We start from the raw sequence: 27,287 nt of genomic DNA on the forward strand, positions 1-27,287 counted from the left end.
GGGGGGGAAATAAGACGCTTCACAGACCACGGGGGATGGGGCTGAGGCAAGGCCGCCCTGTCTCCACAGGGCTCCCTCCCCGCCCCCCCCGCCCCTCCAGGGTACTGTCCGGTCCTGGGTCCTAGCGACCGTCGCTCTGCAGTGTGGTTTTAGAACCCAGGCTGTTTGAGACGGCTTGTTGTTATACACTAGCAGTTCTCTACAGACCTGTCTCGTGCTGCCACTGTTGGTATGAGGTCTTATAATCCAGAGAGCCACCATGGGGAGGTTTGCCATGTAAATCTCTCTGGAAAAGAGCCAAGCTCCTGAATAAACCCTAACCTCAGCAACGCTCTTACAGTCACTTTAGATCTGAACATTTGCAAACCCACTGCTGAACTGCCTTGAGCAGGATAGGAGCCGATGAGATGGTGGCTCAGGAGCAGCTACAGGGATGTGAGCTCCCAGCCCCTCCAGCTGCATCTGTCCTAGAGAAGGGGCTATTTTGGCATGGGAGAACTGGCAGTACTACATCCACCAAAGAGCAGTTGCACAAGGAAGAACAGAATCATAGAATGCTGTGGGAGACAGTGTCAAAGGCCTTACTAAAGTCCAGGTAGACAACAGCCACAGCCTTTCCCTCATCCACTAACCTGGTCACCTTGTCATAGAAGTAGATCAGGTCAGTCAAGCAGGACCTGCCTTTCATGAACCCATGCTGACTAGGCCTGATCTCCTGGTTGTCCTGTACGTGCCGCATGATGGCACTCAGAATGATCTGCTCCGTAAACTTCCCCGGCACCGAGGTCAGGCTGACAGGCCTGTAGTTCCCCGGATCCCCCTTCCAGCCCTTCTTGTAGAGGGACGTCGCATTTGCTAACTTCCAGTCAACTGGACCTCCCAGCTTAGCCAGGACTGCTGACAGATGATGGAGAGCAGCTTGGTGAGCACTTCCACCAGCTCCCTCGGTTCCCTTGGGTGGATCCCATCCGGCCCCATAGACTTGTGCACATCTAAGTGGTGTAGCAGGTCACTAACCATTTCCCCTCAGATTATGGGGGCTTCATTCTGCTTCCCATCCCTGTCTTCTAGCTCAGGGGGCTGGGTACCCCGAGAACAACTGGTCTGACTATTAAAGACCAAGGCAAAGAACGCATTAAGTACCTCAGCCTTTTCCTTGCCCTCTGTCACTATGTTCCCCCCCACATCCAATAAAGGATGGAGATTCTCCTTAGCTCTCCTTTTGTTGCTAATGTCTTTGTAGAAACATTTTTTGTTGTCTTTTACAGCTCTAGCCAGATTAAGTTCCAGCTGGGCTTTGGCCCTTCTAATTCTCTCCCTATGTAACCTCATGACATCCTTGCAGTCCTCCTGAGTTGCCTGCCCCTTCTTCCAAAGGTCATCAACTCTCCTTTTTTTCCTGAGTTCCAGCCAAAGCTCTCTGTTCAGCCAGGCCGGTCTTCTCCCACACCAGCCTGTCTTTTGGCACATGGGGATGGCCTGCTACTGAGCCTTTAAGATTTCCTTCTTGAAGAATGTCCAGCCTTCCTGGACTCCTTTGCCCTTCAGAACTGCCTCCCAAGGGACTCTGTCAACCAGGCTCCTGAACGGGCCCAAGTCTGCCTTCCTCAAGTCCAAGGTAGCAATTCTGCTGACCCCCTCCTTACTTCTCCAAGAATCAAAAACTCTGTCATTCCATGATCACTATGCCCGAGACGGCCTCCAACTGTCACATCACCCACCAGGCCATCTCTGTTCACAAACAAGAGGTCCAGCGGGCGCCTTCCCTAGTGGGCTCCCTCACCCGCTGTGTCAGGAAGTTATCTCCCACACACTCCAGGAACCTCCCAGACTGCTTCCTCTCCGCTGTATTATAAGTTGAAGTCCCCCACGAGATCAAAGGCTAGTGATTGTGAAACTTCTCCCAGCTGCTTAGAGAATACTTCATCTGTCTCTTCATCCTGGTTGGGTGGTCTATAACAGACTCCCACCATGATATCTGCCTTGTTGGCCTTCCCCTGATTCTTACCCAGAAACACTCAACCCTATCGTCACCGTCATTAAGCTCTAGACAAGCAAAACACTCCCTAACATACAGGGCTACCCCGTCGCCTCTCCTTCCTTGCCTGTCCCTTCTGAAGAGTTTATAGCTGTCTGTTGCAGCACTCCAATTGTGCGAGTCATCCCACCATGTTTCCACGATAGCAACTACATCATAGTTTTCCTGCTGCACAACGGCTTCTAGCTCCTCCTGTTTGTTGCCCATGCTGCGTGCATTGGTGTAGATGCACTTCACTTGGGCTATTGCTCCTGCCACCTTTTCGGGGGGAGAAGCCCTAGTTCCTAAATGAACATTCTGAGGTGCTTCCGTGGTTTCTAACACATCCACAGCCCTTGCATCTTTCCTGCTGCATGGCTCTCTATCCCCTACCTCCACTGAGACAGCAGACCAAAGGACCTCGCTACCACACAGTCCCTCAAATGTTGGTGTGCCACCCCCAGGCTTATCTCTAGCAAGCCTGGTTTTACCCCTTCCCATCTTCCAATCTAGTTTAAAGCTCTTTCAAAGAGCCCTGCTAACTCCTGTGCAAGGATCCTTTTCCCCCTTTGAGACAGGTGTACCCTGTCTGTTGCCAGCAGGCCTGGTAACATCTAAACTGACCCATGATCAAAAAAACCAAAATCTTGCCAGAGACACCAGGCCTGAAGCCAGGTATTGATCTGCTGGCTCTTTTTCTGCATCTTTCCTCATCATTCCCTGCAACTAGGATAGAGGAGAACACTACTTGTGCTCCTGATCCCTTAACCAGTCATCCCAAGGCCCTGAAGTCCCTCTTGATTGCCCTTAGACTTCTAGTTGCAAAAGAAAGCCTACAGAAAAGAAAGCCTGCAGCAGTTTAAAAGCACTCAACCACTCTGCATAAGCTTTTGGGGTGGAAGATGAGGAAGAGATCACAGCAGTTGGCTGAGGACTTTTATGGAGTCAGAACTGAGTTGTCCAAGCTGGGATGTGGTCAGGGAACTCAGCTCACCACAGCCTAAGACTGTAACAGGACCCAGTGTCCGCAAACACCCAACACTGTGGGTTTGCATCTCTTCTGGAATACAGCCCAAGGGCCAGAGGGTCTCCCATTGCTTTCTGCAGGACAGACACGTCCTGTGTTAGCCACCAATTTCTTATGAGGCCTGGGCTCTTCACAAGTTTCCCACACAATCACTGACCCCATCTAACATACAGGGTGGTTGCTAGTGTATGCAGAGCCTGGGACTATACCTTTTGGGCCATAATCCTTGTACCCCATGTATCCCTGACACCTGTCTCCAGCTGCTGTGGTAGGAGGTCCATCGTTTCCACCTCTGATGCTAGAGCATGGGAGAGGCATGGCACCTTCATTGTAATCAGGGCCCAAAGGGCACAGATCCTCAAGGGCCTACAGTGCAAAAAAGCAGGTCAAGTTAAGAAGAAGCATGCAGTTTTAATGTTTGCAAGTATGTGAGCAAGGATCCTTTCCCTGCCCTCACCTGCCCTGCCAGAGTGGGCAGAGGAGGTCTATTCCTAAGACCACTCTTCCACAAATGCAAACAACACACAATAGCTTTCCACACCCTCTCAGCTCCTATTCTGAATCTTAGTTGTCAACCTCTTCATCCTAACATAACTGGGCTGCCAACCAGTAGAACACCCATTAATCATTATCAGCCAACTAGCTTCCCTTGCCTACTTCACCATCCTCGTAATCTTCTTTCCCATTACTGGAGCCCTAGAAAATAAAATACTCAATTACTAAAAATACTTAGTTCATAAAAAAAAGCATTGGTCTTGTAAACCAAAGAGTGAAGATTACATCTCTTCTTGATTATTTCTAGTTACGGTGTTCCTGGGCTAGAGTTGGGCTTCAGATGATCTGGTGGGTGGCAGACATCTTTCAGGTATAAGCTGAATGCTTTCAGGTTATAGCTAAGTACACCTTCTGGGACACTTACCTTGTTAGGACTTACCCCATCTTCAGCTGATATGTGCATTAGCTACGAGGGCTTATAGCTTGTGAGAAGGGTGACAGCAGTATGTATGTGCCCAGGGCCGACTTAAAGGGGCTCTATTTTCCCGCTTTACTGCTAAATCTGCCTTCTAGGGATGATTTCACATCCCCTCCTGTGAAGTTTTCTATTTTAGAAAATGTAGCCCATTTCTTTCGCCCCATGAGCTATACCTTGAGCTGTCTTGTTAGCAGGGTTAGGGCTAGTATACTGTTACACTCTCAGGAGAGGTGAGCTAGTGACGGCAGTATGTAGGCTGTCCTGGCAAGGACCAGTTGGGTGTATCATGGGATTACCAATTATAGAACAGTATCCTCTAGGTGAGTTTGGGGCACCACCAAGTCCTTACAGGTTTAAGCATTTGTGCTCGTGCTTCTCAGGCAGATACTTTGGTAGGGTAAGTATCAAGATTTAGGGCGAGGCATAGTGAGGTATCTAATCCCAGTTTGCATCTTAGTTTTTGTGGGGTTTAATTAATCGTGGATGCTATGCTAAGATCGTCTTGAGGATGCCTTTAGCTGCATCTTAGGCTTACAACAGCTCAGGCATTGGAGCAGGAATTCCCCTGCAGCCTCTGCAGAGGACAGGATGCTGATCTGGCTAACTCCGGGAGACATTCACACTCTGGTAGTAAACTCATAGAGAAACATTTACACCACCAGCTGATCCATTCAAGTGTTGACAGCTGTTTGTTTAAAACAAAGACCACCATTGTAGGGGCTTATTGACCAATCACAGACCCTTGCAGATCCTCTAGCATTACTAGCCAAGTGACTTCTGCTAAGTTTGTATCCCAGTGCTTGAATGTCCCAGCACCCGTTGCTCTCAGTGTAGCTTTTAACAGTCCATTGTATAATTCAATTTTCCCAGAGGTTGGTGCGTGATAGGGGATGTGCTACACCCAGTCAATGCCAGGCTCCTTAGCCCAGGTGTTCATGAGATTGTTTTGGAAATGTCTGATTCAATTCTTTCACAGGTGCCACGTCACCATAAAACTTGTTTTTCAAGGCCCAAGGTCATATTCTGAGCAGTGGCATGCGTCACAGGGTGTTTCCAAACATCCAGTAGTCACTTCCACCATTGTAAGCACATGGTGCTTGCCATAGCGGATTCATAGTAGTGTGATATAATCAATCTGCCAGGCTTCCCCACGTTGGTACTTCAGCCATCGTCCTCTATACCAGAAAGGCTTTAGCTGCTTAGCTTGTTTGACTATGGTGCACATCTTACATTCATGGATAACCTGCGCAGAGGCATCAATGGTCAGGTCCACCCCTCGATCACAACCCCATTTGTATGTTGCATCCCTTCCTAGACATCCTGATGTGTCATGGGCCCATCGAGCTATAAAGAGCTCACCCCTATGTTCCCAGTCCAGATCCACCTGAGCCACTTCAATTCTAACAGCCTGGTCCACCAGCTCATTGTTTCAATGTTCTTCAGTGGCATGACTCTTGGGTATGCAGGCATCTACATGACATACTTTTACCACCAGGTTCTCTACCTAAGCAGCAATATCTTGCCACGATTTAGCAGCCCAGATGGGTTTGCCTCTGCACTGCCAGTTGGTCCACTTCCATTGCTGTAGCCACCCCCATAGAGCATTTGCTACCATCCATGAGTCAGTACAGAGATTTTTCTCATTCAGCAATATCTAAAGCCAGCTGGATGGCTTTGACTTCTGCAAACTGACTCAATTCACCTTTTCCTTCAGCAGTCTCAGAGACTTGTTGTGTAGGATCCCACACAGCAGCTTTCCACCTCCAATGTCTTCCCACAGTATGACACAGCTTACTGCTTTTCATTTGCTGGTAATTTACTATACAGTCGGGCCTCTTCACCGTGAGTCACCTCCTCTGACAACACTCCAAAGTTTCAGACCTCTGGCCAGTCCATCATCATTTCCAAGATTCATGGGTAGTCAGGGTTTCCCATTCGAGCCCATTGTGTTATCAGTGCAACCCACTTACGCAATGTAGCATCAGTTGCATGATGTGTAGAGAGGACCCTCCCTTTGAATACCCAGCTCAGCACAGGCAATCGAGGTGTCAAGAGGACCTGTGCTTCAGTACCAACTATTTCTGAAGCAGCTCAAACTCCTTCACATGCTGCTAATATTTCTTTTTCAGTTGGAGAGTAACAAGATTGATAAAGGCAGGGCAGGAAGTGGGGAGCAGGGAGAGGTATTCTCGACAGCAAGCAGGGTGACGTGCTATATGTGAAACTCAAAACTAGCTAGGAGAAAGCTTTCACATACTGTACCTACACAGCCATAGTTAAATTGAAACAAATAAGCTTGGTTCATTGCCACAGTTCGTATAAAATTGGCATTTATTGATTATTCAAAATTACTAATCCCCTGAGCAATTTGTTCACAGCAGACACAAACACTATAACACACATTCAGTCATGTTCTGCATGAAAGACTTAAGTCATCTGACTAGACCGTCTCATTCTATGGTGGAAAGTGTTTGAATTTGCTTTCCTCAGCCTGACCATTTGCATCTATTTTAGCTTCTATGACATTTCAGTGATAGAGGCACAACTACAATCAAAATTTAATCGGAGAGAGCTTTGATCTCACTAAGGACCAGAGAGCTTTGCAGAAACTCACGCTTTCTCTAACAGAGTTGAGGCATCATCTACCTACCACTTACTTTTAACAAAAACAGCCAAGGATCACTCAAGACACTCTCCCTGGGAGAATGCCTGAACCCATGTTGAAGCCTTCCTCAGGTCTGCCCCTTTTCCTGCCTGGAAGTCATCCAGACAGAATCAGAGGACTTTGGCTCGTGGGCCTAGATTTTTCTTGCATTTAGCAATCCCAGACAGATGTAGACCTAGCAGTTTTTCAGCACATATACAGAGTCTATAGCATACCAGCTACCTGGATAAAAGAGTAAATCCATTGCTCACTGGAGTCACTGAAGACCTGCTATGAAGCAGTACGTATAAATACCATTCAGAAAATTCCAGACAAACATAGTCAGTCAGTCCCACAAAGGGCCTAGATCTGCATCTTCCCAGGCACAGGTGGTGTTTATCTGAAGTCTAAGAAGGATACCCTGACTTGTGCATCGCCATAGACTTTCTATCATCATTACTTCTTGCTCACTCTTTCTCGTTTTAGAAAAGGCCTTAAGGTCTTCTTTATTAGAAGTATTTTATACTAAAATATTAACATTATCTGGAATCCTCTGAAAGACATTCTTACACTCATGTTAGGCTTATTTACTACTACACACAAAATTTAAGTGGCATCAAGAAGTGCATTGAGATATTACAAGGAATCTTGAAGCCTAGTTTTTAAAGCAAAATCAGCACTGAGTTTCCGCATGACTTCTGCATGACTTAGCCCATGCTGCTCTCTTCTAGTAAGTCCGTAGTTTTCTTTCACATACTTTGCAAAGGGCATTAGATGTGTCCTAGCAGGAGTGCCACCCTTCCGAGTGGGCTGACTCAGGACCAGCTGCCCCCCGCAGAATGCACACACGAAGCACTCTGTGTCCAGAGACTTGGAATGACGTCCAATCCTGAAATGGGAAAATAAGTACTTTGATTTCACAGTTGCAGTAGACAGTACTTGCGGGAAAGGGCTTCTTTCTCTTCTGCGAGGCTACTTAGGTCAGATTTCTAAGCTAGCATTTTAGAAAAGGAAACAGACTACATACTTCACACAGCGGAACAATCAAATCTGTATTACACATTTCTCTACCCTAGAACTTTTTCCACTGCCTTTTCAGCTTGGTTCCTTCCTCTCTTTTCCTCTCAGCCTAATAGTTTCAAGTGCTACAACATTTTGAAACGCCTCCATAATCCATGTATCAACTACCCCTTGGAGCTTCTCCTCAAAGCCATGACTATCAAATCTTCTCAACGCTCTGTTGCATCTAAGCCACTAATGCATTGCATAGTCATATTAAACACTCCAGGAAGATTCTTTCATATGTGAAATACTGTTTCCTTCCAGTGCTTCTGGAAGTAGCACATATGATCCTGAGAGAGAAATATCCCTGAGAGAGAAAAGCCCCTAAAGTTGGGGGGGGGGGGGGAAGGGGAGGGAATAGTAATGATTTTAAAAAAAATTAAAAAAAAAAAATCATCACACCATTGTCAGCCATTTTCCTGGGCTATGCAGAACTGAATTCACAAAACTTCACGCTCTCCCACTGAGACTGCCGTCATTATATACAGAAGCCTGTGGTCAGCTTTGATCTTCCAGAAAAGGCAACACATCCCATACCCATGAAAGGTAAGAAACCTGTAAAATTACTATAGCAACTATTTCTTCTGCTTGATCTCAGCAACATATATAGTTCTCATTTCACAAATGAAGTAAGCAAGACAGAAGTCTGATGACCAATGTTGCAATCTATCAGTAGATCTGTGTCCTAGCTTCAATCCTTCACATCACAGTGCTGCTCACATCTGTGTGGCTGCAGACATCTATTCTTCCTTTAATATATACACAACCTGAAAAGAGTCCATGAGATAGAAGATCAACTAGAAAACTGACTATAGCTTTTATAGAGTTTTAAACCAATAGAAATCACTATACTGTTGGTATCTACATTTTGCTTTGCACTACCATAACAAAAATGCAAGATTAGTCAAAATGTTTAGTCTTAATTCAAAGTCATCAAGATATTAAACCCAGAAAGCTTCCTCTGATACTTTGTTCTAATATCTAATTACCATCACACATTTTGTGCCCAGTTTTTATGGAGACTTGTTCTGCTTTTTTATTCCAGTTACTACTAACTGACTTCTTTCAGTATCAATGGTCCTCAGTACCTTTACAAGGATGAGCATATGAAAAATAACTCAGTCCACCATACCAAGTCTAGCACTCCCTTGTGGACTGTTTTTTCTTAGATCAAACCTAGATTGTTATGGCACATTCAAAGATGATACTTTGTAAAACATGGATAGATTTCAAAAGAACTTGGAATGCCTTATTTCTGCAACACATGCTAGTACTTTGCTTACATGCATTCTAAAGGGATGTGCCAGATCCAGTCATTGCTCTGTCAGTGTAGGCCCACAAGTATTACTCCTGATGTAGTAGTACTTAGTTAAGACTGGAAATATCACCCCCTACAAAAAAGTCTATAGTAGGATCAGTGTTGGTCATGAAATCAGAGATGAGTGGTCAAAAACTTTCACAAGTTCACTCCATATTAACTACAGTAGAAGGCGAATCCAAATTTACATCATTTGAGCAATGCTTGAAAAGTGAGAGCAGCCACATGGGGTGTGACCTTTCCCTGCCATGTCCTTCAAAACTGAGGCACATATTCTGATCTCTTACTGCTTCCCAAAGACCTTCCATCATCAGCAATGGTCCTCAGAAGACACTTCTGCCTGTCCTGACCTCTGAACCGTAACTGCAACTACCTGGAAGCAAACACGTGGAATCATGTAGTGAAGTTCTGTGGGCTCAGGAAATACGAAGTGACAACTCAGAGAGTATCCTAATTGCTTCACAGTTTAAGAGACCCATGATTTCTAGACACAGGAAGCTGCCAAGTTAGAGACAAAGTTAATACATAGTCATGCGCGAGATCAAAACATTACTCACGTAGCTTTGCACACAACACACTCATAGATGAATTTGTAATTAATCTCATAGCTATGGCATCGTGTTACCACTGGCAGTTCCGGATGAATCACAGCTGATTTATTGGCATAGAATCTCCAGAATTGTCCATGTCCATCGCGAACACCATTGATCAGCCAGGTGGCTGCATGGCAAGCCTCATGAATTAGCGTGTCTCGAAGACGATCTTGGGGTAAGGCAAACAAAAGACATTAAGATCAGTCAGGTATGAGGAAGTATGGAATTTCATCCTTGGTCACTGCTTCAGACCTTTGACGCTCTATTAAGATGCAAGAGTTATTTTGGAGATTGGAATTACCAATGTTTTGATAAGATAAAACACCCCAAAACAAGGTTTTACTCAGAGCATTTCCAGTTTTGTGATTAGCCCTAATTGTGCATCCTAGTTACTTCCCTGCATGCCTAATCTGTTTGGGTTTTTTTTGTTGTTGTTTGTTTGGGGTTTTTTTTGTTTTGTTAGGTTTTTTAATGGACCTGAAACACCTTTATTTAGACCAAGATTCATTGATTGCTTTTGTAACATTGATATTTTTCATCCAGAAACAACTAGAGTGGAGCACTGAATTTTCTCCACAATTAGAGCAGAATATTTCAGTTGGAAGGGACCTACAATGATCATCTCTAGTCCAACTGCCTGACCAATTCAGGGCTGACCAAAAGTTAAAGCAAATTACTAAGGGCATTGTCCAAATGCCTCTCAAACACTGACAGGCTTGGGGCATCAACCACCTCTCTAGGAAGCCTGTTCCAGTGTTTGACCACCCTCTCGGTACAGAAATGCTTCCTAATGCCCAGTCTAAACCTCCCCTGGTGCAGCTTTGAACCATTCCCACACATGCTATCACTGGATACCAGGGAGAAGAGATCAGCACCTCCCTCTCCACTTCCCCTCCTCAGGAAGCTGTAGAGAGCAATGAGGTCACCCCTCAGCCTCCTCCAAACTAGACAAATCCAAAGTCCTTAGCTGCTCCTCACAGGACATTCCTTCCAGCCCTTTCACCAGCATTGTTGCCTTTCTCTGGACACATTCAAGTACCTTCGCATCCTTCTTAAGCTGTTGGGCCCAGAACTGCACACAGTACTCAAAGTGAGGCTGCACCAACACTGAATACAGCAGCATAATCACTTCTTTTGACCAGCTGGTTATGCTGTGTTTGATGCACTCCGGGATGCAGCTTCCCCTTTTGGCTGCCAGGGCACACTCCTGACGTATATGGAGCCTGCTCCCAACCAGCACTCCCAGATCCCTTTCTGCAGGGCTGCTCTCCAGCCACTCCTCAGCCACTCCTCTCCCAATTTACAATTGTGCCCAGCATTACTCCCTTCCAGGTGCAGAATCCAGCATTTGGACTTGTTAAATTTTATCCCATTAATAATTGCCCAATGCTCTAATCTATCTAGATCCCTCTGCAAGGTATCTTGCCCCTCAACAGAGTCAACAGCACCTCCCAGTTTGGTATCATCAGCAAACTCACTAATGGTGCGTTCAACTCCTGCATTCAGACAGTTGATAAATGTATTGAACAGGACTGGCCCTAGAACTGAACCCTGAGGAACACCGCTGGTGATCGGTCACCAGCCAGATGTAGCCCCATTCACTGCAACCCTTTGAGCTCTGCCCTTCAGCCAGTTTTTCCCCCAGCGCACCGTGAACCCACTCATCCCACAGCCGGACAACTTGTCCAGAAGGATGCTGTGAGGGACAGTATCAAAAGCCTTACTAAAATCCAGAAAAACTACATCCACCACCTTCCCTTCATCCACTAAGTGGGTGACCTTATCATAGATGGATATCAAATTAGTTAAACAGGACTTAAAAATTAGTTAGTTAAACAGGACTCATGGCTTGGATGAGTGTACTCTTTGCTGGGTAGAAAACTGGCTGGGTGGACAAAGAATTGTGGTAAATGAAGTTAAATCTAGTTGGCGGCCGGTCACGAGTGGTGTTCCCCAAGGCTCAGTACTGGGGCCAGTCCTGTTCAATATCTTTATCAATAATCTGGATGAGGGGGTCAAGTGCATCCTCAGTAAGTTTGCAGACAACACCAAGTTGATCTGCTGGAGGGTAGGAAGGCTCTACAGGAGGATCTGGACAGGCTGGATCGATGGGCCAAGGCCAACTGTATGAGGTTCAACAAGGCGAAGTGCTGGGTCCTGCACTTGGCTCACAACAACCCCATGCAACACTGCAGGCTTGGGGAAGAGTGGCTGGAGAGCTGCCCAGCAGGAAAGGACCTGGGGGTGTTGGTTAACAGCCAACATGAGCCAGCAGTGTGCCCAGGTGGCCAAGAAGGCCAATAGCATCCTGGCTTGCATCAGAAATAGTGTGGCCAGCAGAATTAGGGAAGTGACCATTCCCTTGTACTCGGCACTGGTGAGGCCACACCTCGAATGCTGTGTTCAGTTTTGGGCCCTTGTGGTGGTGCATTTAAGTGGCTTAACCACTCTCCTGTGACAGCCCCTCACTACAAGGACATTGAGATGCTGGAGCATGTCCAAAGGGCAACGAAGCTGGTGAAGGGTCTAGAGCACAAGAGCGGCTGAGGGAGCTGGGGTTGTTCAGCCTGGAGAAAAGGAGGCTGAGGGGAGACCTCATCGCTCTCTACAGCTACCTGAAAGGAGGTTGTAGTGAGGTGGGGGTCAGTCTCTTCTCCCAAGTAACAAGCAATAGGATAAGAGGAAATGGCCTCAAGTTGCGCCAGGGGAGGCTTAGGTTGGATATTAGGAAAAGTTTCTTCACCAAAACGGCTGTCAAGCACTGGAACAGGCTGCCCAGGGAAGTGGTTGAGTCCCCATCCCTGGAGGTATTTAAAAGATGGGTAGATGTAATGCTTAGGGATGTGGTTTATTGGTGGACTTGGCAGTGCTAGGTTAACGGTTGGACTTGATGATCTTAAGGGTCTTTTCTAACCTAAATGAGTCTATGACTTTCCCTTTGTGAACCCATGTTGACTGTGCCTGATGACTGCATTATTCTTTAAATGCCTTTCAATAGTACCCACTGCTATCTTCTCCATAGCTTTTCCAGGAAGTGAGATTAGACTAAGAGATCTGTAGTTTCCTACATGCCCTTCCCTCACACCCTTCTTGTAAACTGGAATAACGTTGGCTCACTTCCAGTCAGCAGGGACCTCCCCAGGCTCCCAAGACCTTTGGTAGATGATTGAGAGGGGTCCTGCCATAACATCCACCAGCTTCTTCAAGTACTCTGGGCTGAATTCCATCAGGCCCCATGGACTTGTGAACATTCAGCTGATACAGATGGTCCCTGACAATTTCAGTGTCCACAAATGGAAAGTCACTGTTCCTGCACTCGTGGGCCTCCGACGCAGGGGACTGGGCAGCCCAAGGTCTGTCAGTTTTCTTAAAGACTGAGGCAAAAAAAAAAAAAAAAAAAGAGCCTTGAATGCCTCTGCTTTTTCTTCATCCGTTAGTCAGATGACCATCTTCAACAGGCATCAGTCCAATGTTTTCTTTAGACCTCCTCTTGCTATTAATGTACTTAAAGCCCTTGTTATCTGACATGGCACTGGCCAGTTTCAACTCTAATTGAGCTTTGGCCTTCCGTGTCTTCTCTCTGCAAATATGAACCACAGCTCTGTAACCTTCCTACGAAGCCTAACCTCGCTTCCAGAGATAATACAATTTCTTTTTCCTCTTGAGCTCCACGAGGAGTTCCCTGTTCAGCCAAGCTAGTCTTCCACCCTGCTTGCTTGACTTACAGCCTGCTCCTGTGCTTCTTAAAAACTGACCAGCATTCATGGACTCCTAAGCCCTCAAAAGCAGATTCCCAGGGTACTCTGTTGTATCTCTCAAATCAAATTTATTAAGCTTACTTCAAAATATTCTATTAATTACAGAACTGGTTCTCCTACAGTAACTGCAACATTCATTTCCCCAAATTGGGAGGGGATGAGGGAGAAATAAGTTACAGTACCCGCCACATAACAGAACTTAACTTGGCACTGGCCTGTCTTTATTCCAGCTTTAAGTACTACCAACAAGGTGGCTAGCTATGATGGAAGAAGTCAGATTTCAGATTGCCGTTACAGTACATACAGAATTAGATTAACCTATAGATCTTCAAATCAATAATATAAACAAAATACTGCAGTTAGCATGAATACATCACTGTTCTCACGTTTTGTAAATTTGTCCAGCCTCTTAGAATGGTTGTGAGGACAAGTACTACCATTAATGGATTCATTTATTCAAGGTAATATGAAATTTCAAAGCAGGGTCCAGTTCCAGATCTCTTAGGCCTCAGACTCATGTTTTTATCTCTAGAACTTACTTTTTCAAAGAAGAATCAAGATATCTTTTCTTTTACCTACCTGCAGAGTCACAGACTTTCTCAGAAAGTTCTATGCGAGCATAACGCTTTGCTTCAGGACCTTCTGTCTGCCCAGTTACACAATATCCTGCTGTTTTTCTCATTTTCTTATTCCAGATTATTGCCATTTTCTCTGGTAACTGAAAAACAAAACAGTACATGTAATCTGCCCTCTCCTACCTCTCATCTTCTGGCCCTCTGGCTTCCCTTTATATTTACTGCAAAGCCAGTACAGGATGTCTCTTAGTGTCCTTAACACTGTTGTCACTTAAGATGCAAACCCACCCTCCATGGCTTCTTATTCCCATCATCAGTTTTTCTGTAAGCAACACTGGGAGTTTCACAATGCAGGATGAGACAAAAAGTCCCTTAGTTCCTCTATTCTGCCTCCAACAGTGGCTAACACATGCTGCTTAAGAGAAAATACAAGGACAGGTCAGGCATAAAACAGAATTTCCTTTTCAAAAAAAGTACTCTTCCCAACTGCTAGTCATTTGCAAGACAACACCTCACTGAGCCACAGGTGGTTCTTTACATTAAATAGCCCTTAAAGTTGTTTTCTGGTGTTTTGGGAAGAGTGTGTGTGTACGTATGTTTAAGAATATACATGCATTGTTAGCATCCACAATAGTCTATGATCAGAAGTTCTACAGCTTAATAATTTACAGGTCAAGTATCATCTGCCTTGGTTGTTCTGAACCTGCAACTTGCCATTTTTATTTGATGCACCTTCACACTGCAAGAGGGTGAATAATCACCCCTTGCTTACCCTCTGTGCTGTTCCTGGTTTTGTAAGCCCTCATCATATCGATGTTGGTTAACTCTGTTCTTTTACAAACAGTTTTCTGTCATCTAAATTAGTTAATGAGCTTAAGTAACTGGTCCAACAGTAGTAAGACCCGTACAGGGCTGAAGCACTAGGGAGCAAGATATTTTGCTTTCAGCAATAGTGAGCCTGTTCAGCTCAGCTTTATGTGAAATCACGACCTCACCCTGTCCTTGGTCAGCTCAACAATATTTTCTCAGCTGCACAGAAACATTTTCCTTCCTGAAGGAAATTCTATTGGAATTGCTGAGGGCAGCATACTTCCTTTCAAGGATGTTTTCACCAGAGCAGGGTCTCCAGTATCCCAGAAGATGTAAAGGTCAGGGCAGTGGTTCTCTGAAATTGAACCTTCAGTTTGAAACACAACTTATAGCTTTAGGTTCACCCAAAACTGTTACTCAAAGGATAAGCAGCTTTTTAATCTGGCCCAGAATGGCAGACATGAACATGCAATATGAATAAATGAAGACTGCATGTAGCATGACTAACCATGAGGCAAGAGGCTCTAATAACAAAGGGAAGCACTTTTATCCATCAGCCACTTGCCTTCTGTCAGCTGCAGGGAAGAAAGTTGTGCTACAACCAGCTATTAAGCTGTGGTAACGCTGTAGAGCTCACTAGTACATGTTACTTCCATAAAAGCTGAATGAGCAACAGTGGTAGGCAACCTTGAGCGTCTTTTAGCAACAGAAAGCCATAACTGCCTCTGTGGTAGTAGACCCCAGCAGAGGCAGCAATAGAAACATTCCCAGGCTGCTGAGTTGATGACCATGCAGGTACTAGAAAATACATGAAGATAAATATCAGTCACGTCTTCAAAGATGAAACTGATCCAAGGCCCCTCATGTAGCAGTTTCTCTCATCAAGGACTCTTGGACACCATCCAGACTGCTCACTTAAGGATGGTACACCATTACAGGTGGGAAAGCAAGCCAAGCTGAAAACTGCTGCATCACAGTGGTGATAAACCTCTTTCAAATAAATTGCTTGAACTAATTCAAACATAAGCCATTGCTACAAAGCCTAACATCTACTAACTGAAGAGGATAAAGAGCAATCACATCAAAAAGTGAGGAGCAACGTATTAACCAGCATTTTAGAACTGTAGTTTTTGTTTGAAGCCAACCTTCTGCTCAAAGATGGTACTATTATACAGACAGTAGAGCTTCTGTGCCAGCTCCTCTTTATTTTTCTTGAAATACTTCACGTAGTGGGAAGCCGGATTTGAGAGATCTTGCAAGAAACAGCCAGGCACTGAGCACACCCTGAGCCTGCAAGAAAAGCCATAAAGCGGTTTACCGAAGTACAGAGATATCACATTGAAAAATAACGGCCACTTTATAGCCAATAAAGGTCTCTGGTGTGCTGCCACTGGCATAAACCTCTCCTGACTCTTTTCACTAGCTTGCCTTAATGAGGCATATGCTTATACTGTCATCTTCCCCCTTCAGGGGCATGAAGGGGCAGAGCTGTTGCAGTAGTTCTGCAGTTATTTTATTAATTCACAAAACTAGATTATGAGGACTCCTAAGTAGGAAAAAAGGGTGGCTCAGATCTTTGTGACACAGCGAGCCACAATTATACCAAAACTTGATCGATATATGAACAGCCCTAATGTGATCACCCACAATAAAGGTGTATTTTGGGAAACATAGCCAAAGATGTTCTGGGAATCCTCAGGAATTCATTCAGGGGAAGCAGATATTCCACCAGGATGACTAACTTCAATACTGCAGCATTCTGACAAAACATCAGCTTTGAAGACATTTAAAGCTTTTGTACTGGTATACACAAATATAAAATGACTAAAGAAAACATCACATGGCTAAAAGGCAGAATAAAGGCAGCTATCATAAATGAAAAAGACATTCTTCTGAAAAGCTTAAGCTGCATCCACATATAGAAAAATAAACATGAATTCTGCAAGTTAGAAGGATACAAGTCTAAAATATCAAGCCAAGCTTGTTAAAAGGCAAGAATTGGTTTTGATATATTGAAACAGAATCGGTTTTGATATATTTTTCAGAGGCAGGCAGCTGGATAGATAGAATCTGTAGGGCCAGCACACACCAGAAGTATGCTCTGCCAAGACAAGGAATAGCAAGAGAGCTAACATTTACAAAGAAGATTTGACATGTCAGATGTATTTGTCATCAATTCCTCTAAGCGGAGATTAGCTTATGTTCTTCCTGTCATACCCATACTGAAAGCTTTGACTTCCAGCTACTTAACCATTAACAACTACTGAATTGGTAGCAGAAGTTTCTAGGTACCAGAAAAATCAGAACGTCATCCTAGGCAAAATGCTTAGCATCCCTTTGTCCATCTATAATGGTCCTAGAACATAGTAAAGATGGAGAAACACTTACCTTTTCTCTGTCTTTGCTGACTGTGAGCAACTGACCAATTCATTCCTAGGAGTTCTTGCAGAAGTAATTATCCTGGAAGGTGTTTCTTGAAGTGAAATGGAATTTGGCCTTGGTGTCTTGACTCCCTCCCCTTTCAAGGGCTGCGCGTCTTCACAGGGTGGCTTGATGTTTTCTAGTTCAACAGAAAGAGTCGTACAATTACACGCTGTCAAAGAATCAGGAGCACAGATGTCGGCAACCAGGTAACAGACAACAGTGAAAAAAGTCGAATATTCCACCTCAACATACACACTCTTACTATGCATACTTGAATGCAAAGGCTTTTACAACTGATGGAAAGGTAATTTGCTGTTATATACTACGAAAACTACCATTCAATGAAGGAGTGGCAGACTCCAAACTTTCAAACATTCAGCTAGGAGGAAGTGGAGGGAAAAGCATTTGTGACCTCACTCAGGCATTTCTGTGACATTTCACCAATTCAAAATGCATCACCAGCACATTGGGAGCAGTAATGCAGAGACACCATTTGAACAAAAAAGTCATCCTAACCTTCTGTTGTGTACCGTAAGTCACATCGTTTGTTTCACAGGCAAGTTCTGATCAGATAGCTGCCTATTTCCCCAGTCCACGTCTGGACAGATTGCTAAAATGACTGTCCCTCACACCAGAAACTAAGGACCGCTTCAAGGTTTGCAGTTTCAGAAGATGTTCTCTCTGCTGGCTTTTCTATAACTGTTGCCCAATCTGGGCCACTTGTCTCCTTTCACTATTCAACCATACACAGAGAAGCTAATGCATCTGCCAGCTCACTTCTAGAATGTTTTCAAGACCACATTGACATACTCCAATTAAAAAAAAAAAAGTGCTCTTTCCCAGGGCATATTTCTATGCTGTCAGCTATCCTCTTCCATAGGTCTCCTTGTCCTGAACTGGTCCTTGTTAGGGAGGAAGGCACCCTGTGTTTACTCTTCTAGAAAGAAATTTGTTTTCACCTGCTCTTAACTTAGCAATAGTCCTCTTCCTCCTTTGCAGTCTTTCAGTTGGAGCTCACTTCAGTTAGTCAAAGGAGAGAAGGAGCTATTTATTTAGGAAATTCTCATTATAAGCAGTATTTTAAATAAAATAAAGTCAATTATAAATCAAAATACTAAATTAACAGCATCTAAACAGCTCAAAATTTCAGTCTTACCAAAATGACAGCTTCACATTAACTACTATCATACATAAAAAAATTAGTTAACATCATTCAAAACCACCAATCAGCTTTGTTTTCAGAACAATTTTAAAACCTAAAAATGCCTACAATTATAGGAAAACGATAGTGAAAAACTTAAATCTTGATACCACAAGACTAGTAGAATCACTTTTCAGAATGCTGAGAGGAAGAATTTCTGATTGCATCAAATTCAATTGCAAGACAAGGGGTTCTAAAGCATATGCCACACAAATGAAAAGAATGAGGCAATTAGCACTACCATTGCTGCCAATAGGTAGCTTGCAAGTTAGCTAAGAACAATTGCTTACCTATTGAGCTTGGCTGGTAGACAGTTTTACTTGTGCTTACGATTGATTTTCGGGGTATACTTTGTTTCCTTATCCGTTCTATTAATGATTCAAATTCATCATCTGAGCTATCTGATTCTACCTCTGTCCTCTGTCGTAGTGCCGCAGTTAGCACTTTATTTCCTGTACTGTTTTCATAGCTTGCTTCTTTCCTTCTAACAAGTAAGTCTGGACTGCCTCTGGAAATTGACTCTTTCAGATTCTGTGGAGGTGGGACTTTTATGCACCTCCAACTCTCTTTCAAGTCTTTCACTCCCCCTTTTTGGTAGTCATGCCATGAACTTTCTATAAAGACACAATCTTCAGTGTCACTTGAAGCCTCTGGATACTGCAATTCTTGGCAGCAGGAATTTTTCTTTCCAGAAGTCATCAGCTTCTTTGGGGTCTGAAGATCCTTCTGTGCTGCAATTCAAAAGAAACAGCTGAAAGTTTTGGTAATTTCATTTAGGAGACCTGCCTTTGTCTTAACACAAAAAAATCCCTTGAAAGATAGGAAAATACAAAGAATAGAAAGATATCTTTGCATTTTCTTTATTACACCCTGCTCATTTACCATCATACTATCATACTAAATGGAAAGCCACACTGAAAGATGTATAAAAAAAAGTAGCTTAAACCCCAGGTATGTGTACATCAGCCACCAGGCCTACCAATCCTGAATAGGTAGCTAGCGCTGGCATAATCTTCATTCCCAACACCAAAAGGTACGTGCATGTAAGAATAAGGTTGAACGTTTCCTATTAAAGTTCTATAAAACCGCCAAGTGAAGGGTGACTTAAAAAAGTAAGCCTTAGCTGATTGGACCATAGCCTACAGCACAAAGCACACACTTGCCAACAAACAAGGCTTCTGACTTCTCAGATTTGACCTATCAAGATCAAGGGATCATGTCAGATCTATTGGTGACTTTTTTTTTTTTTTTATGATGCTTCTGGTCTACTTTGCTTCCCCCATTGCCCCTCCAGAAACGATTCCATTAGCTTTTTACAGTCTGCAGCTGGCATACATGTTTCAGTATTGACATTCACACCAGCTGCAAGAGATCCTACCCTTCTTGATCTGGGGTCAGAGCTTCTTCAGGTTCACATGAGATCACTGTTATCATCCCTCATCTACTAGAATTCTATCACCTGATCACTGGCCTAGTGGCTGTGTCAAGAATTCCAGAGCCCTGTTCACTCCTTCTAGGAAAGTCCAGTTCGCTCATATCAATGAGAAGCGTGCCAGATACATTCAGAGCCTGGCTACAGGTAAGTAAACCAAGGCACTTTCCATCCCTTGGGGAAAACAGGGTTCCTCTGCTCAGACAAGCACTGAAACTCCTCAAGTCATGGTTTGCTGGAGCGTCTTGTAGGCAGTGTTAACACATAGGACCTTGGCTAAAGAAGCTCCAAATTAAAGGACCCTATCTGTGGCTCTACAACACCCATAGGCAAGACTGGCCTGATTGCCAACATCTGCATCAAAGGTATCTATCTTAACAACAGTTACCTCCTTTCTTTACCCAATGACTTTTGGCCACAGAACGAGCTGGTACAGCCACAGGAATGCTGTTTTGCATAGCCTAAGTCCTCTCTCCACAATGATCATTCCATATTTGCAGCTCAGTCTAATCAACCATGAGTTGCTACTCTTTTCACAGACCCAAATACTAGCAGATAGTCCACAGTATCTGCAGACTTACAGCAATGCTTCAAAATGTACACCTGTCAGAACAGTATGACCACGCTTTCCTCTTACCCCCAGAGGAAACAGAAAAGCCTCTCCTCTGTTACCCTCAAGGAAGAGACAAGTGGTCTTATGTTTAACAAGCTCCCTCAGAAATTTGAGCTCAGCAATGAACGTTATCTTTCTACCCATTAAAATTTCTGCTTCATATTTGCTGTTGGACAATTACTTGCCATTCTTTGCTGTGCTCTTTCTCACTTTAAAGTCCAAGAAGAAATCATCTGAGTCATCAATTAAGTCCTTCAAACTGTAAAACAAGCAAATAATGTGAAAAAGGTAGGCACAAGCAGGAAAATAGAAAAGTAAATTTGCCTTACTAAAAAAGCAAACCAAAAAAGCCACCCAGTATAGCATTATCAGTTGCTCACAGCAAATGTTACCAACTACATCCATTAACAGGCATGGCAATAAAGCACGTACACCTCCACACACCCCATTTTACATTTGACCTGAACATACAGATTGAACACGTAACAGTTCTTCTGTCTGCGCTCACTTCTATACATGTATCTGCCTATGAATCACTAAAACTTTTGATCATTTTTCTGTATTCTGAATAGTAGACATGATACAAAAAACTAATATAAAAACACTGAAAACTCATTAATTACAGCACCCACCTTGCATCTGCCTTTTTAGTAAAAGATTTGGGAGTCTTCGTTCCACCTAAAACTGACACAAGATTAATTAAGAACAAGGTTCTGTTTCTTTTATTATGTATTTTTTAAGAGGAAAGTCTGCAACTAGTAAATATTCAGTCTAAAGTTAAAAAAAATAAGAATCCTTTATATGTCCAGCTCTCAGTTCCTCAAAGCTGACAGCAGCTGTCTAGCATTTCCTTCATTATTCAATTCTTTCCCAGCACAAAGCCAGATAAGAAGTGCTGTTATGTATCTTGGATTATCCAGCATAGCCTCCTCATATATGTGGATCACTGGGGGTGGAATTGAATGGGTTTATCAATATTTTCTCCAAGCATTTCAATGACTGCAGGTAGTAATTTTCCAACTGCAAAGAGGTGTCCATATGCTTATTCCACTAAGTGACTCCAAAAAAACGTTCAAACAAAATGGTAACAATAATACCCCACTGCAGAACTGCAATTCAATACTACTTCTCAGAAATAAATACATTTTAATCACTCCAGGAATATTGTGGTGACTGCTAAACACGAAAACATGGTTCAGGCAGCGGTACTGCACATGCTTGAAGTAGTGACTCTTGAGGGATTATCAGAAATGCCATCAAAGTTTCACACACCATCATGGGAGATTCAGGAAAGTTGAAGGGGAACAAATTTCATTGAAGCATAAATCAGGCTGGGGAGAAGGGAAACAACTGTCCCTTCTTCAGAGCACAATGGGCCAAAATAGCAGTTAAGGCGCGTTTCTTCTCACAGTCTGAAGCTGCATGCATGACTTCAGTGGGATTATAAACTTTTGCACTATGCCATAAGTCCAAAACCAGAAGATAGGTTTGCTTCATAAAGCTTTTATGGCTGATTGGTAGATTCTGGTACCAGGAAGAGCAGCTGAGCTACACCCAAATGCTACCCTGACAGCACACTAAGTTAAAAAGCATAGGATGGGACCAAGTGCTGTCCTCTTTGAAGAGGAGCACAAGGCTGGGGGCAGGAGGCAAGAATTCAAGACCTTGAAGCTGAAGAAGTATTTGGGGTAATAATTATTTTCAGTTTTAGCACTCAGAAGTCTTCACCACTACCTTCATTACAAAAGAAGTAAACACAGCATCTGCTGCCTTCCAAGCCACTACATCAAGGTGACTCACTGAAGCACAAATGGCCAGCAGCCTTCCTAGATGATCGTAACCACAGTGTTCCTAGACCATGAAGCAGCACCAAACTAATAAGGCTGACAGCTGGTCACAGGAAACCAAAAGCTTACAGAAAAATATGATTCGCTACTTAATAAATCAATTTTCTTTAGTTTCTTGTCTCTTAGCACCTATTTTCATTTCACTCTTCCCTACAACTGTCTCTATAGTAATAGTACGGCAATAGAATAGCTTTGCCAATATCCTGCTCCAAGCCCCAACTAGTTACTCTCAGCTACCTTCCATGCCAGAGCTGACACATGACTTCAGCCTCAACAGCCTCCTAGATGGAAGAGGCAAAAGGAGTAGAAAAAAAAGAGCAGACTGTGAAATATTTAAGTTTAAAAAAATTATAGGAAAGTGAGCAATAACCTAATGAATAGACAGTATTGAAATATTTATCAGATTTAAAAGCCCAGAGGCAGTGCTGGAACTACACGCAGCACATTTTAATTCAAGTGGATGTAAGTAGTAAGGCTTGACAATCCTTAAGATCATTCACATGGCACTGAGCTGGAGGAGAGCATGAACTCTAAAGTAATGAGAAATCTGCTTTAAAAGCAGCTGGACTAACACAAGAGTGATACGCAAAAGGCAAAATAAACAGATACAACTTGTTGCCTTACCATTTCTACCATCTCTGTTCAAATATTGAATATGTAATGAGGAACATATTGCAAGATATACAAACCTTTAAATTACTTACCAGTCTGAAACCCACTTGAGGTGTGGTAGAGCCATGATTAGTCCATCTAAGGAATGAGCTAAATAGAACTCTTGCAATAGGAAAAAAACCAGCGCATACTCAGCTACCCTAGCACAAAATGATAGTCATAACAGCTATTACCAAAAAGAAAAATATGAGTATCAGGTTTTGCATGCACAGGCTAAACAAAGTCAGGAAGTTATGCACAGCAGAAGCCACCACGTAAAATTTAGTATTCAGTTCCATCTTACAAGACCTTGAGCCACTATGAAAAGCCAAAAACATCCTTCCGCCTGGTTAAGACTCATGCAGCAAAAGCCATGACACATAAGAGGGAATTCTGAGTAGTTTAGATGTATGTTTCGAACAGTATTCAAAGATGCTCCATAGACTAAGAAGGAAGCAAGTGATTGACGGGGAACAGACAAAACTGAGGCATCAAGAAAAAGTGATGCAAGGCAAAAAGCATCCAAGATTGAGACATGAGATTCAAGAACGCTCACTGTGGCATACAGCTACCAACACCGCACTGCAAGGAGAAAATGTATTTTGCAGCAGGAGCAATGAAAGAAAATCATGCATAAAACCAACTTCACTGTAACTAGATGGAAACGTGTCCTTTTCATACTCTTTCAAAAAACAAACTAACATATGCTATTACTTACACATTTCAAATTCATCATCACTGCTAGAAGAGAAGTACAGGGCATAGCTGCAAAAAATGAAATGCAGAATAGTATCAAGAACATTAGGTCAACGGCAAGTAGATCTGCATCTCTACTGGTCTGAAATACCTGTGAACACTGAGAACCAAATATATACTGAAAAAACACTGAACATCTCAAGCTGAACTGTTTTAAATTATTTAAAATAGAAATAGAACTTGTATATTAAAATTTATAACAACCATTATATGTTCAATATTCAAACAGTAATCAATCGCTATCAAAGTCTGAAAGACTGAACTGTTCGGAGACACAGGCTTAGGACATTACATTGGTTTAAGTTCAAATTGGGTGTCAGAATTCAGAAGGGAAAGAAAGCTTGTTTCTCATCTTACACATGGTTTATGATCAGGTAGAGAACGCTGTGTTGCATTAAGTCTGAAACCTCAAAACATGCAACAATGAGAAACAAGCTGCTTTCGTATGAAGTGCACCTTAATATAGCTACTATGATTATTTAGCAAACTGCAGTGGCTTTCATAAAGCTGTTTTAAGATACACGATGGATACACTACCACTTAGACTGCAATTCTCATGCAAATGTAGAGACAAGCCATAATGCTCTTACCACATTACTTATTTCATTTTCTGACAAAAACCAAACATTAACAACTTGAAAAATACACTATACAATTACTTAAAAATACGAAGACAGCTTTTTTTAATTAAAGTTACCCAAACCTTAAAGACTATAATTCTGAAACATGCTAATACTTAGTAATTATCATAAAACAATTGAGAGCGTAATCTAAAGTTACATTTATATACGATCAATAAAAATAACGAGGGACGCGAGGACCGGGCCTGCTGCCGCCCCCTCACCTGCCGCCCCGTCGGCCCTGGCCCCCTGCGGCCGCTCTCCCTGGGCCGCGGCCGCCTGAGGCCAGCCCGCAGCAAGAGCCTGAGGGCCCGCCGCCGGGGGGTCCCCCGGCCCCGCTCCCCGCCCGCCCCCGGCGCTGACCGCCTGCGGGGGGGGTGGCGGCGGCGTGGCGCCCCCCGCGGCCCTCAGCGCCCCGCGGGGCCTGCGGGCGCCTCTGCTGCGGCGGGGCCGCGTCCCGTGCCTCCTCCAGCTGCAAAGGAACGAGAGCGTGAGCGTCCCGCTGGGCCCCGGGACGGGCCGGGGCGGGGGGAGAGGGGGCTGGCGGCCCCCGCCACACCACTGCCCGCTCCATCCCGCTTCAAACCGCCCGCGCCCCGCCGCAGCACTTCCGGGGCACCGGGCCAGGCCGCATGCGCGGCGCCCCGCGCGGGACGGGAGGGCGGGGCCAGCCCGCCCCGCCCGCCGCTCCTGGCGGCGGGGGAACCGGCACCGGCTCCAGCCGAGCGGCGGGTTCGGCCACGGCTGAAAGGGCCGTTACCCGCCGCGCACTACCACCGCTGCGGCTCACAAGGGAGGGTGCGAGAGCGACTGCAGCCAGGCTTCCTCCTCGGGGCACGCAGGCAGCGACGGCACCCCACCGCCGAAGGGGGTGCTGCTCCTCGGGCAGGGCACACCCGCACCCGCGGGTGACCCAGCGGCACCGGGCAGCAGCACCTGGCAGACGCCGGAGTCTCAAGCGAAGTACAGCCAGGAGACAAACTCACCTGCCACACATCAGCAACAGCCCTAGCACCATTAGCAAGGCTGGCACTCATTTCAAATTGCAGTCCTTGACCCGCCACAGAGATTTAGGAGTTGGGGAATGCTGCTGTTGCGTATTCAAAACAAAAAAATACTAATTTACACATAGGCCATGACCTTCAAGGTACTACAGAGTTTGACCTGAGATGACAGCACTGCGAAGGCCAGAAGAAACAAGCTGCTGTGAGGCCCCAAAACACTTCAGAATCAAGCATGCACACACCCCAGAGCTGTCATGTTTGGGTGGGTCTAGTCTAACCTAGTGGAAACAAACATCTATGTACAAGACCTACACTTAACCTGGGATTACTTCTGCTGAAATAAATAGCATTATTTAAAACAAAATTACAGAAAGGAAGATGAAAGGCGAGCAGTTCAGAATACTTTTCTGACAGCAGCACAAGAAGGGCAGCAGAAAACATGAAACACTGGTCAAATCAGTCAAACTGGCAAACCAAAGCTTTATTTTTTGTTTAAAGTCTTTGCTACAGTACCTAGGACTGCACCTCTATACATAATTAACAATCATTCCTGAAAGATCTGTATTTGGCACCAGTTTGTGTTTACCTCAAACACTTGTGGGGAAGATTAATTTCAAATCAAATTTGGTTTTTCAACAGAATAGGAGCTGCCATCACGAAGCCAATTAGCTGAGTTATTAGAGAAGCTTAAAAACAAAGCAAAAAACCAATGTCCTTATCTAAACCAACACATCACAGAGAGCTCCAAAACAGAGGTCAAACATTAAAAGGCTGATATAGGCTTAAGTGGTTTATAAAACCTATAAAAAAGACTACACCAGCAAATATGCCCTTTCAGTCCACACAGTTTAGAAATTAATGCAGGGAGCAACACTCACTAGCTGGAAATCTTGGTATATGTGTGGTTCTCCCATGACGACAGGAGTACCCAAAATCAAATGTTAAAACGCTCCAATTCCCAATCCACATAAAAGGAGAGAGATTCATAGGAAGATTAAATCAATCCATGAAATCATAATTGGTTGGGCAGTTCAAACTTCCCCCAGCAACCACTACATCACTCATACACACAGGCTCACGTGTACACGGCTCAATCCCATTCAAATTCCTCATGGAATAAAAGGATCCCAGGCTCTATTGAGTCTTTCCCTATCATGCAAGAAATAAATCTGGCTGTGCTTTAATCACCATCATGTATTACTTCAGCCACAGAGTACCAGGCAGATTAAGTAGAAATGCACAGTTTTTAGCTCATCATCTCTGCAGAAGTGTTTGAGAGGCTCAGTTTCTGGAGAGTTCTGGGTGGGCACACAGTCTCTCTTCATGCAGACTCACTAGCCTCTACTGGTTTAATCATGTGGTCCGGTTTGTTGCCAGCAGCATAGTGATCCCACATTTGAAGATAAAGCCGCTCCAGGTCCATTGTGTACTGTTTCGTGTTGAACAAAGGACTGGATATTCTCTGCTTCCAGACTTTGCCACGTATTTTTTTCAGGCTACAAAAAGAATTAGAGCAGTCACAAGAGGTTCCAAACACTTCATAATATTGTTCACTTTTGAAATCTACTATTTTCAGCTAACCCAGAACTGTCAGTGTTTCAGAAACATCTGCTCCCCCACTTCTACGAAATTCATATTGCTGTTTCATCCCCTCATCACTTCTGATAGACCAGCATGACCACTTCAACTCAGAAGAGTTATGACATTAACACATTAACTTGTTGCATTACCTGTACTGCAGTAACTTTTTACAGCGCAATTTTAACTTGCGGTAAGTGACAACTGCTTAATCTTCAATTGAAAAAGAACAAAAAGTGAACTATTGCATTTTTTACCAGGTAAGAGCCTGCACATGAGCAATTTCTTCAGAACAGGCAGCATTGTTACTCAATTGGGAGCGCTGTTAAGTTTACTGTAAAAGCAGAAGCTGAGTTAACTGCAAGACAAGAAACTTCTAGATGA

At 44.0% G+C, this 27,287-nt stretch overlaps 2 protein-coding genes across 11 annotated transcripts in view; both read right to left on the reverse strand.

Moving 5' to 3' along the window:
• Positions 1-6,336: 6,336 nt before the first annotated feature.
• Positions 6,337-25,660, reverse strand: GCNA (germ cell nuclear acidic peptidase). Of its 6 annotated transcripts, none has more exons than XM_087748862.1 (11): positions 24,546-25,660; positions 23,664-23,710; positions 21,080-21,131; positions 20,633-20,706; positions 18,693-19,133; positions 17,166-17,370; positions 15,923-16,067; positions 13,972-14,110; positions 9,599-9,803; positions 8,126-8,490; positions 7,415-7,550 (listed from the first exon to the last, which is right to left on the reverse strand). In XM_087748862.1, exons 1-10 carry the CDS (start codon positions 24,893-24,895, stop codon positions 8,475-8,477), a joined length of 1,674 nt encoding a protein of 557 aa, XP_087604988.1. In that variant the 5' UTR covers positions 24,896-25,660; the 3' UTR covers positions 7,415-7,550; positions 8,126-8,474. The 6 variants fall into 6 exon arrangements, with proteins under 6 accessions (XP_087604990.1, XP_087604986.1, XP_087604985.1 ...); XM_087748863.1 differs by having other exon boundaries at positions 8,126-9,414; XM_087748864.1 differs by lacking the exon at positions 8,126-8,490 and having other exon boundaries at positions 6,337-7,550; positions 25,308-25,660.
• A 125-nt stretch (positions 25,661-25,785) lies between these two features.
• The window catches only part of OGT (O-linked N-acetylglucosamine (GlcNAc) transferase), a 28,923-nt gene continuing 27,421 nt past the window's right edge, over positions 25,786-27,287 (reverse strand). For all 5 annotated transcript variants that reach the window (XM_009465340.2, XM_009465339.2, XM_087748850.1 and 2 more), the window contains one exon: positions 25,786-26,821. In XM_009465340.2, the coding sequence (XP_009463615.1) occupies positions 26,647-26,821 (175 nt within the window). In that variant the 3' untranslated portion in view covers positions 25,786-26,646. The remainder of the gene's footprint in view (positions 26,822-27,287) is intronic.

The sequence above is a fragment of the Nipponia nippon genome, unplaced genomic scaffold (genome assembly GCF_047370975.1).
Source record: "Nipponia nippon isolate SJK-2023a ecotype South Korea unplaced genomic scaffold, ASM4737097v1 scaffold_12, whole genome shotgun sequence".
NCBI classification, from domain to species: domain Eukaryota; kingdom Metazoa; phylum Chordata; class Aves; order Pelecaniformes; family Threskiornithidae; genus Nipponia; species Nipponia nippon.

Bases quoted from the DNA above. Each gene is read 5' to 3' on its own strand.
- GCNA (XM_087748859.1), bottom strand. From the start codon at position 24,895: ATGGAGCGGGCAGTGGTGTGGCGGGGGCCGCCAGCCCCCTCTCCCCCC. The intron at 19,134-20,632 runs GCAAGTAATTGT...TTTGAATTGCAG, and splicing joins AAAGAGCACAGCAAAGAATG to CACAGAAGGATCTTCAGACC. The intron at 14,111-15,922 runs GTTGGCTTCAAA...TTTGTTTTTCAG, and splicing joins GTACCATCTTTGAGCAGAAG to TTACCAGAGAAAATGGCAAT.